Source organism: Rutidosis leptorrhynchoides, chromosome 4 (assembly GCF_046630445.1).
Source record: "Rutidosis leptorrhynchoides isolate AG116_Rl617_1_P2 chromosome 4, CSIRO_AGI_Rlap_v1, whole genome shotgun sequence".
Classification (NCBI taxonomy): domain Eukaryota; kingdom Viridiplantae; phylum Streptophyta; class Magnoliopsida; order Asterales; family Asteraceae; genus Rutidosis; species Rutidosis leptorrhynchoides.
In genome coordinates this window covers 632,715,113-632,733,339 of record NC_092336.1, presented here as the reverse complement: position 1 = coordinate 632,733,339, position 18,227 = coordinate 632,715,113, and the positions used below count along the sequence as shown (strand labels likewise).

Sequence of the window (18,227 nt, the reverse complement as noted above, 5' to 3'; positions counted from 1 at the left end):
AATAAATAAAAAATCTAATGACACTTCATATTAATCCGAAGTAATACAATACAAAGAGACACATTAACTAGCAAAATCCTTGCTCTTCCTGAATCAACTAAAACCGTCTTTACAACATTAAATAAACTATTACTGCAGAATATGCAAGCCATTGTCTGAATTCGACTATTTCCAGTATGGCAAAATTCGACCTAAAACATAGGATAGCAATTACTCGTACTAATAATAAAAACCAGAAAAGCTACAAGAATTTACTCCTTGAAATCATCTTTGTCATCAACAGGAATTGGTTGGTTCCTCCAATACACAGCTAAAGCACTTCCACCAAGCTGCATTCATCAAAATAGCAACGAGTGATTAATGTAGCATTTTGGTATGCATTTTAAAACTGATTATTATGTAAAAAAGAAATACTAGTAATCAGTTGTAACAAAATGTCATGCATGAAATTATTAATGTCCTTGCAATATCTGAAATTGTAACATTAAGATGATCAATCATTTGAATGTTCGGGATGTTATTATTATTGAAAGAATTACCAGACAAAAAGACCACAAATGACACCATTATATATATATATATATATATATATATATATATATATATATATATATATATAAATGAATGGAACAAAGGGTACCCAATTTTATCTGATTGCTCATTTCAGGTACCTACTTTTTTATGATAAATTAAAGGTATTGAAGTCTTTCCATCACCAAAAGAGGTTTTCTTTACCTTTTTAAAGCACCACTTGATAATTAATGTTTATTGAACAGTTGTGGAACTACAATTTTCTACTTTTAACTATCACTAAAATAACTATTTAACCTCTTCTTCAAACATCACATCACAAAAAAATGTTTTTTGAACATTAAAGAAACTTAGAATTTCAATTTGTTAAAAAAGAACCCTTTTGTGGTGATTAAAAGAAGTTGCACACCGTTAATTGACAAAAAAAAAAAAAAAAAAAAAAAAAAAAAATACTTGCGCTTCAAACTGAGCAATTTGATAAAGTTAGGGACTTAGGGTACCTTTTTATGCCATCTGGCCTCTTATATATTATTATTAATGTAATCATAGTTTCAAATTCAATAAAACAGTTTTGAGACAGCTGGTATGAAATTGATTTGATAAAACATTAAATAGATGTGCATTATGAAAAAAAAAAAATATTCTGAAGGCCGCAATCATAAAACTATTGCGGCCTTCAGAAATTTTTTTTTTTTTTTTTTCATAATGCACATACATTTAATGTATTCATGAAAGAGAAGTTTCATACCGCCATGCATACAACGCTAACAGCAGAAGGTACAGCTACAAGAGGGTTTGTAAAATGCTTTTGCGCAAGCAAAAAACCGAGTGCAGAGCTCTGTATAATAAAACCGGATAAACACAAATTTCGATCAACAAACAGCTAGAAGGTCTCGTTTTTCATTCAATAAAATAATATAGTAGTAAATGATACCTGCATCCCACATTCTATGGAGATCGTACGAGATGTAGACTCGCCAAATGATAATTTAGAAATTGCATAACCAATAAAAAATGCTGCCGCGTGAAGGGCGGCCACCGGAAGTAATAGTTGTAAACCTTGTGTTTTCAAAACATCAGCAACTTGCCCAATCTAAAAACAAAGATGTAAAGATCAAAGATAAAAGATATTATTAGAATGATACGTATTTATGTGTACCAGAAGTCTAAACAAGTAAGCAATACGGGACCTGTCTCTAAAAAGGGTAAACAAAAGAGGTTTTCCTTGCCCGGAGAGGGCGAGTTTTTTTAGTTTTTACTCAGATGTATGTGGCCTAACCGGGTTGTCCCATGACCGTTTCTGACCCGTTCCCTGACCACCCCAGGATTTGCTGCTAGTGAGGTTTAAACCTGAGACCTCTCAGGATATTAGGACGCAACACTAGGCCATCTTATCTTATGATAGTTTATAACATGTTTATTACATCTATATATGCATATTAGAGGTGATAAGTTTGACTTAGTAACACATGAATGGGTTGATTTAGATGAGTTATCTCTAACGGGTCAAATGGCTGAATGGGTGAAGCTAAATATATACCAAAAGTGTATTATTAATACGTAAAAAATCCAAAATCTTTCGTAAATTAGATTATAACTGAATTAACACAAATGTTGTAAATTTAGTTGACATAGTGAGATCTAGAGAATTTGGACAAAAGGCAGCCCAACTTCACCAGTTAAGACCAGAAGCTGGAATCTTGACCCATAACCCAATCTGCCACCTCGAGACAACGCACATAGAACGTGATTCAATGAGGGATTGAAGCACCCGTGTTACTTGGTCAGGTATTTAAGTTAGATGATATTGAAGACAACAGTAGATATCTCAAGCGGACTAACCGGACTTGCACAAAGAAGAGTCGTAAGGAGAACTCCAATCAAAGGTGTCACCGTAATGATTTTTGACGTGAATTTTGGTAGATATTCATTCATCAAAACTGCACCATGAAAGCCCACAACACTTAATGAGGGTGTTTGTGTGAAATTTCACACAAGTTACGAATTTAATCGAAGAAAACCATTTAAGTTACCTCCAAGTATTGTGGGTAGCAAAACAACCTGAAAAGTACTAAGGGCAAGTCCCTGAAACGATTTAAAGCAGAAAATAAATATAACTACACTAAAATTTTAAGACTTGGTAATTTTGTGTGTGTCAGTGTGTGTATATGGTTGACTACTTACTGCTGCATCAACCGGAACAAGTTGACCAGCTAAAAGTTTAGTGAGGAGCGGTGTCATGATAATTGCACCAATCGTTGAACATCTGTAGAGACCGACATAGATATTTCTTGTTAAGATGCTTTTTAATTATACAATTATGTAACTTTTCAGGTTGAAAGTTAAATAAGAAAATGAAATCTTACGTTGTCATGAGAACAGAAAGTGCTACATTTCCTTTAGATATATAAGTTGCAACGTTTGATGCTTGGCCCCCGGGGCAACACGAAACGAGAATCAAACCAGTTGCAAGTGGAGCGGATAACTTTAGAGTCTGTCGATTAAAAATCAAGTTTTAAAGTCAATAACAAAACAGATAACACTATCAATTGTACAAAAAGTAAATATCACATAAAATGGACACAATTGTTATTCTTGTACTAATATTTTTTTTAAAAAATCCAAAATCCAAAATTCATGTCCTTTAAATTCAAGCCAGAAACGTCACTATTGTTCTTTTTGAACCTTAATTCAGTAGATTGAAAATTAAATTTGTTTAGAACGACTTCAAATTCGTTTTACTCTATAATTTGGATTATCTATACTTAAAAAAAAATAAAAAAAAAATCATACTTAGAGCACTAACTAATATAAAGAAATAAAATCATACATAGTCACATACCATTGCAATGAAGAATCCTAACATGGGTTTGATCAAGTATTGGGCAAGAAACCCTACACCTACCTGAAAACCCAAAACGTATTTGTCTTAAATATAAATAAGAGACTTGCAGGAACAAAACAAAATAAAAAAATGCGTACAGTCCATGGATTCCGTAAGCAACGTCTGAAATCCTCAAATGTTAGTGTCAACCCCATAGAAAGCATGAGAAAACCCAAACCAACAGTAAAAAGGTCTGTTTGTAACCAAGTAACCTGCATTTTGAATCAAAATGATCTAGTCAAGTCTCGTTTTTATAATTTTTAATATGAGAAAATGCACCGCACGAGGTAACACTTACAGCGGAAGGCTTGTAAATCCCAACAACTGTACCTATAATAACCTGTTGATTACATCAGAATTGATTAGTACAGTTGAAAATACGGGAAATGTGATAAACGTACTGTTTTTACATACCCATAACGGAAAAAGGGTTGTCAATGTTTCAATAACTTTTTCATATGTTGTCATGCCACTCGAGGAATCGACATTGGCAGGAACATCTCCTGGTACATTCGTTGCTGCTTGACAAACAATTTTTGAGCTCCTAACCACAAAATTAAATGAATTTGGTAGTTCAACTAAGACCAATTATATTCAAATGAAACATAAAAATAAAGAATCATACCAAAAAAGGGTACAACACTGTTATATTTACTTACATAGCCATTTTAAATCTCACCTCCTTGCAAAATCAGAATTTACCGAACACTCGGAACCACCAAAAATGATAGTTACAACTTTAAGCATCAAAAGCTTATCTGACTACCGCCTTTCATTACCACACACTCTCAATTCAAATAATCAATAAAAAAAATACTTGGGTGTAGCCATATGATAGCACTTACTTTCAAAAAAGTACAGTTATGAGCAACCCATATGTTGATTAACTTAACATTAAACTTTAGAATTTGTTCTCACATTTCCATTCTGCAACAAGTTTAGCAGATAAATAATACTTATGACTTGGTGCTTATGTGGTTCACATGAGTACATCGGTCATGTTGGAACAAATTTGAAAGTTTAAGGGATAATAAAAAAGTAGGCTGTGCATATAGGAATAGGAACTACACTACATTGCAATCATATAGCTTAAACCCTAAATAGCATGAAAACCAGTATACAATTGTGATTTTGCTTACTTTATTTGGTCACACCTAAAATTTAGGTACTCCATACTCTCATAAACAATAAAAAGCATAAACTAGTTGAGCTGATTGCCATATTAATAACAATAACAATATCCATAAACCACATACACAATACCTCGAGTTCAAAGATTGAAGAATTGATGAGCAGAATCTATTATTGTCAAGAGCCAAAGGCCTGTTCACATCTCCAATTGAAGTAACCCCACTTCTAAAAGCTGCAAATTTTCACTAAAGTTTACAACTTTGTGCAGTATCTTTTTTTTTTTTTTTTTAGCAGTATACAAACTAAATAGATGAAAGCCAACAGTTCACGAAAAAGTGAAAGGCTGGAAGAATACAACAATAGGGCCAAGCTGGGCTTACACTAGCAAAATATACCCACTTGACCAATTCATAATAAGAGAATAACCCAATTCATATGTATGAATAACCAATGTACTTTTCAGAAGCAAACAAGATAAAAGAAAACCCAATTCAATAATTAGCATAAAAATATGTAAGAATACATACAAATATGATTATGAATTCCTCTTAATCTGGGTCTATGAAGAACAGCATCATGTGATAGAAAGTTACAATCTTTAGCAACAATTCTTGAAATAGACGCCATTAAAGACCGATAAAATTGGGTGAGAGTGAAATTGGGTATTGTATAGTAGTGTAAGCATTAATTGAGCATGAGTTTTGTTTCAAAATTGGATTGGAGGGGTGTGAGATGGGTCCAGATAGAGGATCGTGGAAACCAAAGGAACCACACACCAGATTTTAAGCCAATCCAAAGTGTCGTACGAAATGTTGTTATCAATTTGGATAATTTTTCATGGTACAAGTTGTTATACATAGTGTACTACTGTATTAGCATTTCGAACATTTTTGAAGGTTTGACATGTTGGCATATGAAAAGTATGTAATTTGACCAAATCGGTGCTCGGGTCATTGGGCATTTATTATTTCTCTTTATTTAAATGTCCCGATACGGTGATCAATGATCTTGAAAAGATTCGTGCTTCGTTTTTTTTGGGAAGCACGAATGATCAAAGAAGGATGCATTGGATTAGTTGGGATCAAGTTTTAGCCTCTAAAGAAAATGGTGGCCTCTCGATTGGGAGTATTAGAGCTTTTAACCACACTTTATTGTTGAAGTGGGTTTGGGGTTTTGTCACGGCCAAGGATTCTATGTGGGTTTCGTTCATTAAGTCGATATATGGTCTTGATGGAAACATCAATGGTAATGCTAGTGGCTCTGGTGTTTGGTCCTCGATCATAAAAACTTTTTATAAGTTACGTCTGGAAGGTTCATTGCCATCTAACACTCTCCGAGTTAAAGTAGGGAATGGAAACTCTATTCGTTTTTGGAAAGATAACTGGAAAGGGGACGAGACTCTTGCTTTAAAGTTCAATCGCATCATGCATCTTGAATCAAATCCAGATTGTCTTCTAAGTCAGCGTCTAATTAACGATGTGTGGAGTTGGTCTTGGATGAGAGATATTGGGCGTCGGAATTATGCGCTCCTTGGGAAACTGTTGGATCACCTCGGTCAAGTTGAAACTCGAGATTTTTCGGATTCTTGGGAGTGGTTTTGTCAGACGATGGTTTCTTCAAGGTTAGCGACACTCGTGCTTATCTGGATGAATGTAGGCTTCCCTCGGTTGACATTGTTACTAGATGGATTAAAGAAATTCCAAGGAAAATAAACATACTTCTTTGGCGTCTCGCTTGGGATAGGTTGCCTACAAGGCTTAATTTCTCTAAGCGTGGTATTGAGATCAATGATATCGGATGTCTTACTTGTGTCTGTCCAATTGAATCCGTGGACCATGTTTTTTTCGATTGCCCTCTTGCTGTGGAGTTATGGCGTAAGGTGCGGCTATGGGTCGAGTTAGACATCCCGGTGTTTCGAAGGTGGGAAGATTGGCTTCTTTGGTTTGATGCGGCTCATCTATCAACAGTCTCGAAGATGCGTCTTTTCGTGATCGTTGGTGCCTTGCTTTGGCACATTTGGAGATACAGAAATAGTGTTCTTTTCGGGCCTCCTAGTATGAAAAGATGTCCTTTTTTATTCCAATAGGAATTTTTCTTTTATTTGGATTGTTAGCCGAAGTAAATGTAATCCTTCATGAAACTTGTGGCTTTTTAAGCCTCTGTAAGCTTTTTGGTTTGACCCCCTCTCTAGTGTCTTGCTAGGGGGTGTGGCGGTTTAATAATATTTAAGCTGTTCCAAAAAAAATGTAATTTGACATGTCGGCTTAATATACTCGTAGTTGTTAGTTTTTTTTGGACAGCGATGGGGATCTCCGAGGGGTACTAAACCACATGTTGCGATCATCTCCCCGAAATCTCGTTTTTAGAAGGCAACCGAGACGAGATGTCCATCTCCCAAGATTTCCCGGTCAACGGGGTCAAATTTGATCAAAACCACGATTTCTCGAATTTTCTTGCTTATTTATTGGATTTTCGTGGATTTTCTCGTAAGATCTCGTAATTCTCAGATTTTCTCACTCATTTCTCTGATTTTATTGTAAAATCTCGAAATAATGTATATAAATATACATATATTTATTCATATATATAAATTTATACTTTAAACATTAAAAAGTCAACGTAAGTCAACGTCCGAGATCTCTCCAAGATTTTTTCGAGATGCCGAGATCTCCCCAACATCCCCGAGTTCCGAGTTTTCCAACCTTGTGCGTTGATACAGATGCATTATGACCGCTGCTACAATCTATCGTTACCTAGTCATACCTTCCCCAAAGCAACCTATTTTAGAACCAGGAAGAAGGAAATAAAACAAAAAAGAAAACAAGAAATGAGAGACTGATACACAAACACCTTTTGTAGCACCAGGAAAAGAATATATGTACAATAATGGGTAGAACTCTAAATATAACGGCGACTGCTACTAGGGTTTTGCGAAACCGATCGGTTAGTCGTGGAACAGCGGATGCGGCTTCTAAAAGTGGAGAAGTGTCTTCATCTGATTCTGATGGGGATCGTTCATCTCAGATTATGGATGATGTCGTACATTCCAATCTGATGGTAGATGAAGTTGATCAGCCAAATAAGAACGAGGGAGATGTGCCAATTGATCAACCTGGGAAGGATAATCGTGATTCAGAGGGGATGATTCTGAAAACCTATAGTTCTAGAAAGAGGAAGGGTAAAGTGAACCAGCTGATTGATGTTGGGGATGGTCCGTCTAAAGAAAAGAAGAGTGCTCAATTTGTTCCTTATGCTGGTGATTCTTCTATTCCTGCTAATGAAAAAATACTCCCTGAAGTAATTAAAAAACGCAAGGGTAACAGGAAGAAATGTGGGTATGGTAAGAATTCTGCTGTAACTGATCATTCTATTGATGATATTGTAGTTAGTAACGATGATATTATTGCTAAATCTATTGGTGAAACAATTGTTGTTGCTAAACCGACTGTTTCTGCTAGTCCTGTTGTATTCTTTAAGAGTTCAAAAGATGGTAGTTATAATGAGGTTGATGTAAACCTAGTGGCTGCTGCTGAGAATGCTGTTAAGTTATTTAAGAATGATGGTATTAGAGAGTCAATTGTTGTTCCTGATGATTTCTCCCAATTTACATTGGGTGGCAATGTAACATTAATGAATACGCAGGATAATAATAGCGGTGATAAAGATAATATTGTTTCTGGGATTAAATCTATAACAATGGAAGGGGTTGAGACTAGTGATGGGCAAGGCAATACAAATACTAAAACCCCAAGAGCATGGGTAAATCCAAACATCACTTTTGCTGACTTCTTAAAACAAAACAAAGATGAAGAAGAATTAAAAATGGAGTTCATTCCTCCTGTTTTAATGTCTAATGGTCAAAAGAGAGTAGTTTTCTTCGCTGAGGAGGTTAAGAAGGGCGGTAGTCCATTTTCTCTTCAATTATATGGGTATTTTATTGGAACTTCTATGGATTATAGGATTGTTAATACCCATCTAAGGAGAATGTGGCGGAGGTATGACCTTAAAGAAATCGTCAAAACAGCTGCAGGATTTTATTTATGCAATTTTAAAAATGAAAAGGGTATGAAGGAGGTTCTTGAGAGTGGTCCATGGTTAGTTAATAATGTTCCTTTTTTCGTGAATCAGTGGGAACCTGGGGTTTGGTTTGAAAAAATTGAACCTGAAAAAGTTCCAATTTGGATTTGCATTCACAATATACCCATTGAACTATGGAGTGGCAGAAGTATAGGTAAACTTGTTAGTGGTATTGGTAGGTCTATTTTGATGGACAAAGTTACTTTAGAGAGATGTTTGAGTAAAAGTGGAAGACTAGGTTTTGCTAGAGTTTTGACTGAAGTCAATGCAGCTGATGACCTTCCTAGCTTTGTCGAATTTTCCTATCCTGTGATTGGTTCTTTTCCAGCCAAAGTGGGTAAACTTGAGGTGACTTATCAATGGAAACCGCCTTTATGCACTCATTGCAAAGTGTTTGGGCACTCTTTTAATACTTGTAAAATTAGGCCTAAAACAGAAGATGAAGTATCTGCACAAGTGTTAAAAGACGCTTTGAAAATCAACAATGATGGTGAAACAGTTGATTTAAATAACCAGTGTGTTGAGGACGGCTCTAAAGTTGTTGGTAAGAAAGGAAGGGTATTTCATAAGTTGAATTTTGAAATAATAAAAGTCAATGGCAGTCAACAGAAGCAAAAGGTATCAAGCAAAATGCAGTTAAGAATAATTATGGTATTAAAGACAATATTGCTGTGGAGGAAACAGATTGGAATGTGGAGTCCCAGAAAAATCGAAATCATAATGTTTTAAGGAAAAGAGATAAAGGGAAGGGCATTGATGGTGAAGGTAATAATAAGACATATTTCAAAGATAGAATTGAAACAAACAATCCTTTTTATGTATTAGTAGATGATGAGGGTAATGGTGATTGATGTTAAGTTCGATAATACTGCTCCGAAATCAGGGTATTCTACATCTTGTTAGTCTCTTACTTTATATCTAGTATAGGTCCTCGAGTTTCGCTCAAATTAGTGTTACTCATGTTGTAATTCTCTTTGTATCATTTCCTTATCAATAAAATTATCTTGATTTTCAAAAAAAAAAAAAAAGAACTCTAAATCATCTTTTACATACCGTACAATTTCATTTTCCACAAAATACAGTTTGACAATTTAATCATCATACTTGTATTTTCCTTGCAAACAAATCGGTGTTGTAGGGAATTTCAACAAGAAGGCCACAGTTTGAAAGAACGAATGCTTTTGGACAAAAGGTTACATGGGTATGATGGTTAATTCACATTTACGTTACGAAACTTGACCAAACCCGCTCATTCATGCAAACTATGATGTTTCTATGGCATTCTTGCAAGAACAACCGTTGCTCTTCGGAGAAAAGTCAAGGACCAATGAAGCTTTTTGCTCTCCTCGTAAACTTTTTCACGAATTTAGTGTTTGAAAAAGTCAACGGGAGCTCTTCCTCAGCTGCTGCTTCATTATCATACCACCTATTCCAGTCACCAGTTTCTTGATTCAATTCATCCTCCATGTATTTATCTGGAGTTTCGGGTTCATCTGGTATGTCTTTATATAGATGTTTCAGTATGAATAATGCAGTATCCAAGTCTTTCCAATAAGATCTGCACCATTTCTCAGTCAAACGGTGCATTTGCGTGTTATAAAACTTTAATATTTATAAGATGGCAAAATACGACAAGCAGTTTATACTTACGTATGTGCTCCCACGGCGGATATGTACTGATGCTGGAATGTTTTATCCTGCATCAATTAATTTAAAGAGAGGGTGAATTTCAAAAATCTTCTATTGTTCTGAACCATGTAAAGCAACACTTTCAAATATGCTTCTCAAAAAATCATATTGTAACATAACTTATTGTCAACAAAAAACGGGTAACCTACCCGACCCATTGGTAGTCCGCTGGACCCACATGAACCACGGATAAAGACACACTGGGAAGGGAACCTAGGCTCCCATTGTAGGGACTAATTTATATAACATAATTTATAGCCTAGGTTACTTATTCATTTATTTACTTAAAGTTTTCATTCAAAGAATAGTAAGGATAGATACTTGTAGAACATGATCAATCCGCCCATCTTCACTCCCCGTTAACTTCTCGAGCATTATTGAACCATACGATCTTTCCACTACTTCGGGATCTTCTGATGTCTCAGCTGAGCCTAAACAAGATTCAGGTGTACAGATTAATACTTGGTTCAAAACAAGAAAATGTATAGATAAACCCATTTGTATATTATTGTGTCAAAACTGAAATTTTTAAGACAAGCCTATTGTCCCTCAAGCAGCCATTTAAGAAACGAGATGGGTCAGGAATATGTATAATCTAAGTACCTGCAACAACATCACCATCCTTCGCTTGACATAATGCCAGTACTTTGCCCTACAATCGGTAAGCCAGTGTAGAACATTTTTATTAGCCATTTGACAAGAGTAAAAAAATAACGAGTATTTTGATACGATAATCTTGTAGCATGAATCACATTGAAGTAGAATGAAACGATACAAATGAATGGTTGTGATGTCTATTATACGAATGCTTGTTTTTCAAACATAACATAGTCACTGAATTTTTACAAGTGGTTTGACATTTTGAACTGAGCAATCAAGTGAAATGCCCAAGACATAGTACTTCCCATAAATATTACTATTTTTTCATAATTTGCGCACATGTAAATATATAATGCCACAAAAGTTCATTTTAAGTGGCATCTTTTGTATGAAGTTGAAAAAACCTACAAAAATGGTTGTGTTCTTTTGCAAGTTTCTAGAGAACCATGATACATTTGTAACAAAAGATCAAGTATGATGGTTCATAAAAGTCAATAACTCATAACTTGGCATGCATAAGTTGAACAAAATCTAGGTGACAACTACAAAACAGTATGCTGTTCTTATTTCAACAAAACATTATACAGACCTTTACTGAGCTCATACGATTCATTACCACTTGAGAACTTGACGAAACATCTTCAACGAATTCCTGAACCATCATATAAGATCAATATCATATGGAGTAGTATTACAATAATAATCTCTTTAAGTATTTTAGTTAAAAAGATTTCCAAGGTTATATGCATTAAAGATAGATTTTGGACGACTTTCCACCTGCTTGACGCTTTCCATTTTGAGCAAATTTATTCATTTGACCCAAAAGAGTTCTAGCTTGGCCGAATCGACCCATTTCATAAGTGAATGAATCAAAATTTATTAACGCATACAAGTGATAGCCTACCTGAAACCCGATATGCAGCCTCTTTCCACCTTTATGATAAGGAATAATGACTGGACGCGTGTTCACATAATCTTTACAAACAAGTGGTTCTACTCTGTGGAAGGACGCTTTAATTCACATTAGTTGTCAAACCAAACGGGTTATATAAGTACTGATATCATCTCTTATTATAGATGGAAAAATGGGTGAGTCAGTCAGGTAACGGTCTTTAAGGGTTCTGGATTTCATGTAAAACACGTGAATTTTCAGACAAATCAGGTGTAGTTGACTGAAAACAATACAAGTAGTGCATCAGATATGACTAGCAAAATTAACTTATTTGAATGTAATCAATCTTTTTTAATAGATTCATTCAACCAGCTTTTAAAGCCATTTACTACTCACCCATTTGACCCATAACCCAAATCGACCCTACTAGTAACTAAGTAAATTGATACCTATATGCCACTGGATCAAAAGGATGAAATATGTTGAACATCTGCCGACATGATGGCATCTCTTCAATAATATTTTCATTGTTCCAATAATCTCTTCCTTCCCCTAATGAAAATATAGAAAATCCATCTCGTAAACAAATTAACAGTACCAAAACTGTATGAGAAAAGAATTGGATGGAAAGATGATAATAAAGGTGTAAAAATGGATTTGTAAGGAAACAAGAACATAAACAAATGCAAGCGGGTTACTCATACATGTACTTTCCATTAATTGACAAAAGAAGACAGAAAAAAACTTATGCTTTTAACTTCCCATCATAGAGGGTAGTAATATAAGACCGGTCAATAGAAAAACTATAAAATAAGTTACCCAAGACGACAAGTATTTACCGATTCCTATACGGACATTTCGAAGGGAAAGAAAAACTCCAAGAGGAGACCCAACCGCAAAGAATGTATCAACCTGACAAATTGATTTCAGATACGGAGTATTAGATATCTTCAACCCGTTCCAGCATACATATACATATTACATATTACATATATAATTTAAAAAGGGATTTCAAATTTTTTGTGTGTGGATATTACCTTGAATTCCAATTTTGTGTAGTTTATAAGAGGCGTGTAACTCTTCAGTGTATCATTTTTGAAAGATGCACCTTTGGTAACACTTTCGTTTTTCACTGTTGTGACTTCGTCTTTATCTCCTGTGTGTTCGAAATGAACGTCAATATACGGTAAACTGATAAACCGGCCCATTAGATGGCGAAAGTGAATGGCTGGGCAAAGGGTCCCAAATGGGTCACTTTTGGAAACGATGAAAGTGAGTCAGATTACTTTACTATCACGATGAGATTATAATTCTTTAAGTAGAACGTATAAGCGGTTTAGTTTTATACATTATATAGACAGTTTATGTATCTTAATACCCTCTAAACACCCAAACCATTACCATTCAATCAAAAAATTTAGAACTCACACACCTAACCCTTTTAGAAACAAGTATAACCCGAAACAGACCGTTTACTCTTAAACAAAGGGCTTAATTTGTCTCCTATATACGGTTATACCACCTTTAAATTTTCAAAACTAATTACTTGTCACTCCATCAGGTCAAGGGAACCTCTAAATGTACCTTCAGCTTTTTGCTCTTCTAGTTCCTTAATTCTAGCATTCAAAATGTCAATCTGCAAGAACATATATGCTATTAATTAAGATTAAGATAATAATAATATAATCACATAAATGAGAAGTAGAAAACTTTGTTACCTCTTCTCTCAGTGATTTAATTGTGGTATTTTCATCATGCAGAGAATTATCATCATTAATTTGATTAGCGGTTGTATCTAAAGCTTCACTATCCCTTTCTGCACAGTCATCTAAACCATTGTCCTTCTCGGTAAGCGATTCGTTTGGACTATGGCCAGACCCATGATCCACAATTGCATTAAAATCATTGACCCGTGAATTTGCCGAAGATGATTTCATGTCATTTGGTGTACAACTTTCATACTTAATCTTATTTTTGTAAATCCATTCCATAGGAAATGGGCTAGTTAAAGTCTCTTGATGACAAAGGATGTCATAAGAGAGGACACTTCCTAAGGAATGGCCATATAAAGAAACCTGTGCCCGCAAACATCAAATAAATAACTTTAATATGCGTACTAAATTTTTCAATATATAATAAATAGAATTATGAAGTTTAAATCAAATATAATCGCTAAACACTCACCTTTCCATCATAACCAGGATTCCTCTTGAGGAACTTTAAAAATAACTTATTTAACTGAGTCGAAACCTGCCCAAACGTCCAATGTACACTTAGTAAACGATTACATCATATAATTTAATGGGTTTGAATTTGCAGTTTATAAGCTAATTACTACAAGTCAAAATCGCAGTAATCAGTTTTTGACATTTGAAGGTCAGATGATAAATCTCATGCCACTTGTAAGAAAATGGATTATCCAAAGGGTTGCATAAATTACCTGCTTAACAGCTAGACAGTTTCTCTGATATCACATAACATCTTCTAAACACCAAAGAAAATATAATTAATTACAATATGCTATTCTTGGTCATTTTATTTATTAATGTCTAAGATAATTGGAACTGGCCAAACACCGAAACGTATGATTAACTATAACTGTTACTCCGTACAATGTTAAAGAGCTGAAGCAGATCCAAGCATTATCTTCTACAGCAAGTTTTATACTGTAATAGCTAATCATTTCATATCACGTAACTGATTTCATTAAACACACTCAAACACCCCACAACACATGTCTAATTACATTATTAAATTAAATATATTTGTTAAGCTAAACAATTTCCAAAAGTTGACCATGCATACATTGAACATACCGAGTCAATAATATCCTGGCAGTAGATAGGGCTCATGTAGTATAATACATCGTGAACTGTAGCACTTAACGTTACCCGCAACCCACGTACACCAGGTAATGTACATTTTTCTACAGCAGATTCACCACTAAGCTTTAAATTTTTCCGCCACTGCCAGTACAAGATCGACCAATTACATCAAGAATAAGGACTTAATATAATCATACAAAATTTAATGAGTTTACAAATGCTATGATCAAGTGAACGTAACATAATCACTACCTGACATGGAATGAAAAGAATTCGCTGTGTTCTTCGTTGATAAGATGTGAGATGTTGTTCAGCAAGGCAAGAAGTAATGTGACGGAAAATGCCGACATCATCAATCAAATTGGCTTTCTGCAACCTTTGACCAATACCATGGACCATGAACACAAGATGCCTAACTGGAACCTTTATATTTTCATGATTAAAAAAATTTAAGAATCAATTTTTACTTTAAAAAAATAGATTGTACAGCTTCAGTCTCAATTATATGTATACTCAAATAATATACTTCTACCTGTGAACAGTAATTATCCATATCTTCCTCCTTCTGTTGACGTAACTCATCCTAACAAAAACAATTATCAGTTAAGATGCCAACTTTATCCATAAACTTTAGCATTAAGTGCCTGAGATTGTATTGAAACTACCCAATTTGAACTTTCTACCATTTATATCAAGCTTTCAATTATTGCTACTGTCTTTATTTGACTTCTTATATTCCACTTACATGAAAACGGTTTCCATGCATTGGCAACTTTTATGGCTGACAAGTAAGTGAAAGATACTGGCCTACTGGGTTACCATATGACAAAATTATCAAACACATAAAATAGAAATTATTAACTCCTAAAATAGAAAATTTAAAGTTACATACTTGCAATATATGTTGGGGGAAGTTTGATAAAATTTTAAACATTTGAACATAATAAAATTTATTTATTACTCTCATGAATGAATTCTTTATATTTATAAGGTACAAAATCAATTTTCTGAAAACACAGTAGATGTTTGAAATACCTGAGTTGGCTTTGGTGAAAGAGATGGAGCATAACCACGCCTTAACCTAATGCCGGTCCCACCTAATTTAACAATGCTTGAAAATCCTGATGCGCCAACATATAGCCAAGCTTCCCATGTGTCATCCTCTCCAGTAAAAAGAGCATGCAGCCCCTGCAGCCAAACAAACAAGATGCAAATATGAAAGATGACACCACTCATAGACCTAGAAAGTAAACTGGCAGAATGGAAACATACAGGAGTAGATCCTTGCATGTCAACTCGGGCTGCAAATAATCCTGACGGTTGAAATGTTCTGCGACGCCAGACCTAACACAGCCAAATTAAAGCAATATAACCAAAGAAAAGATAAATGTGGTCAATTCATACAGAATTTGCAAAGTGGGCAACGAGCTAAGAGGTCAAACGGCTAATCTTTTTACAGACTAGGTCATGTGGCAGATGGGTTGCTTGAAACACTTATTGACCAAATTTTTTAATTATTTATAAACTAGAGTGCCAAATATGTTTAGAGAAACAGTCTTATTTCCAAATTCCAAATATGATGATCTAACTTATTATATCTTAATATAACTATTTAGGATGTTTTATGTGTTATATGAACAGTTACTCTCGATGTTTGATCTGTTCTCATTTTAAACATTTCCATTAGATTTAATTAGATTAGATAGTAAATAGTAAATAAATAACCCATATCAACCTATTTACAAGTATTCGGGTTGAAATTGCCACCACTATAAGCGTACATGGTTTATGAGTGAGTTACCCTGCCATGATAAGCAAACTCTAATTGTTCAGAAACATCTTCACGGAGTGGAAGCCAATCCAGACTCCCACCTTTACGAGCAAACCAATGGCCTCTTAAAACACGCCGATTATCTCCGTCCCAATAAACCGGGAAACAATGTCTCCTTACCAAGTCTACCTACCATTAAAACGAACAAAAACTGTCAACATAAGAATCATAAGACCAAGTGTTTGGTGTGAGAATACGGGTTTGTTGGTGTTCATGTATGTTTTGACAAACGAATTGATACCTCATACAAGCCTCCTTTAACAGGTACACCAACTCTTTCTTCGTCATCTAAATATGTTTGTGAATTATCGGAAATAAATGGCTTTAGCAGTGGTTCAGAGTTAGATATCGAAGCGGGTGACCCTTTTGGACCTTCACTACATTCAGCATATTCTTTCCACCAAATAGAAAGCAGTTCCTCTTCTTGCTGCATTTTGTACATCAACAAAAGCCTCAGGCATTGATCCATGTATAAAAGATTCATACATTCGTAGCAAAACAAATAAATCCGGCATTTTACTAACTGGGTCTACGACAATTCGGCAAGTGATTTAGAAAAATGACTTGATAACTTAAAAAAACACAGATGATATAACCTGCAAAAATGAAGCCTCTATTGCAAGAGAATCTCTCATACCAAATCGAAAATAATCACTCTTCTCTACTATTTCTGCACGCGGGACAGCAGCAGCTACCTCTGTAATTATGCAAAGGAAGCAATATTGGTATCAATACGACAATCAACAAAAAAGTGTTCTAAACATTTAAGTTTGTTAATGTTGCCCAATGAAGCACACCACCCGGGTTCAATTCCTGGCTATGCCAAATTATTCAAATGGGAGTGTGAGTGTGACTAGAGGATGCGCATAATATGCAATTCAGGTCTCGCGCTCGGGGACTTGATTACCCGAGCTTTTACCTTCTATGGAAGCAAATGTGCTCGTTTAGGGTTTCCTAGCTTACCCCAAAAATGGATGGTTTTTATGACACTAATTGGTTTAACATGATTTATAACTTATTAGGGTTTTAGGAACCATTTTTTAAGGTGTGAAATATGAATAAAAACACCAACAGTACCATTTTTCTCCATTGGAACCTTACGAAAGTACCACCTAACATCTCCCCCATCGTAAGGGCTTTTAGTATGTGCAAGATACTTATTTCTGCCCTCACATCGTTGTATTTCATCAGCCAATCTTCGTATATTAGACGGCGTATTTCGTAACATATTACCACAATCTTTCCCCTCTTCAGCCCCATCGTTTTCCCCCATTGAAAAGATAATAAATTTCGTTCAGGCAATTGATCAAACAGGTGGTGTGCAATACCAAAAAATGAACATCAAATTGTAATGCAAATTTTTTTTTTAAATCGAGTTTCGTGTTTGATTGGACGTAGAAAACGTGACGTGATGAGATTTACAAACAAATGATGCTTTTCAATATCGGATTACAAGAAATTGGAGGAAAATCATTAAATTGAATCTACGAGAAATATTTAAGGGGAGAGTCTTGCGTGGGATGCAAACGATTATAATGCAGGTTGCACTGATTATCGTGGGTACTTGCACCGTTGCACGTACGCTATCATCAAGGTTTAATCGAGTTACGTAATTAATATTAATATATTAATATATTAATATTAATATTAATATTAATATTAATATTAAAAATATTAATACGGAACGGAGTAGTTACTTCTCTGACATCCAAGCCAAAAATAACATCGTCATAGATAGATGGTTTCTAGCAGTTTTTGTTAGGTTAT

The 18,227-nt window shown here is 34.8% G+C and overlaps 2 protein-coding genes across 3 annotated transcripts; both read right to left on the bottom strand.

The window, feature by feature from the left end:
• Nucleotides 1–2: 2 nt before the first annotated feature.
• On the bottom strand, nt 3–5,271 carry LOC139904249 (sodium/pyruvate cotransporter BASS2, chloroplastic-like). Its single transcript, XM_071886195.1, has 13 exons — nt 5,074–5,271; nt 4,679–4,778; nt 3,830–3,959; nt 3,714–3,755; nt 3,514–3,627; nt 3,374–3,436; nt 2,898–3,025; nt 2,716–2,797; nt 2,565–2,616; nt 2,374–2,471; nt 1,466–1,624; nt 1,280–1,369; nt 3–329 (listed from the first exon to the last, which is right to left on the bottom strand). The coding sequence occupies exons 1-13, from the start codon at nt 5,171–5,173 to the stop codon at nt 252–254; spliced, it is 1,236 nt and encodes a 411-aa protein (XP_071742296.1). The 5' UTR covers nt 5,174–5,271; the 3' UTR covers nt 3–251.
• A 1,937-nt stretch (nt 5,272–7,208) lies between these two features.
• Nucleotides 7,209–18,004, bottom strand: LOC139904248 (phospholipase SGR2-like). 2 transcript variants are annotated; one of them, XR_011778713.1, is made up of 22 exons: nt 17,538–18,004; nt 17,057–17,157; nt 16,702–16,887; nt 16,431–16,589; nt 15,902–15,973; nt 15,665–15,817; nt 15,162–15,212; nt 14,882–15,052; nt 14,621–14,770; nt 13,989–14,054; nt 13,523–13,879; nt 13,389–13,440; nt 12,842–12,960; nt 12,644–12,716; nt 12,254–12,356; nt 11,817–11,910; nt 11,502–11,564; nt 10,916–10,964; nt 10,634–10,743; nt 10,274–10,320; nt 9,677–10,181; nt 7,209–7,324 (listed from the first exon to the last, which is right to left on the bottom strand). XR_011778713.1 is itself a non-coding variant. In XM_071886194.1 (21 exons), exons 1-21 carry the CDS (start codon nt 17,731–17,733, stop codon nt 9,941–9,943), a joined length of 2,613 nt encoding a protein of 870 aa, XP_071742295.1. In that variant the 5' UTR covers nt 17,734–18,004; the 3' UTR covers nt 9,657–9,940. The 2 variants fall into 2 exon arrangements, 1 of the variants encoding a protein (XP_071742295.1); XM_071886194.1 differs by lacking the exon at nt 7,209–7,324 and having other exon boundaries at nt 9,657–10,181.
• Between the last annotated feature and the right edge of the window lie 223 nt (nt 18,005–18,227).

Bases quoted from the DNA above. Each gene is read 5' to 3' on its own strand.
- LOC139904248 (XM_071886194.1), bottom strand. From the start codon at position 17,733: ATGGGGGAAAACGATGGGGCTGAAGAGGGGAAAGATTGTGGTAATATG. The intron at 12,961-13,388 runs GTACATTTAGAG...TCGAACACACAG, and splicing joins AGAAGAGCAAAAAGCTGAAG to GAGATAAAGACGAAGTCACA. The intron at 12,717-12,841 runs GTAATATCCACA...TCAATTTGTCAG, and splicing joins ACACAAAATTGGAATTCAAG to GTTGATACATTCTTTGCGGT.
- LOC139904249 (XM_071886195.1), bottom strand. From the start codon at position 5,173: ATGGCGTCTATTTCAAGAATTGTTGCTAAAGATTGTAACTTTCTATCA. The intron at 4,779-5,073 runs GTATGTATTCTT...GAAAATTTGCAG, and splicing joins AGGAATTCATAATCATATTT to CTTTTAGAAGTGGGGTTACT. The intron at 3,026-3,373 runs GTATGTGACTAT...TTTAATCGACAG, and splicing joins TAGGATTCTTCATTGCAATG to ACTCTAAAGTTATCCGCTCC.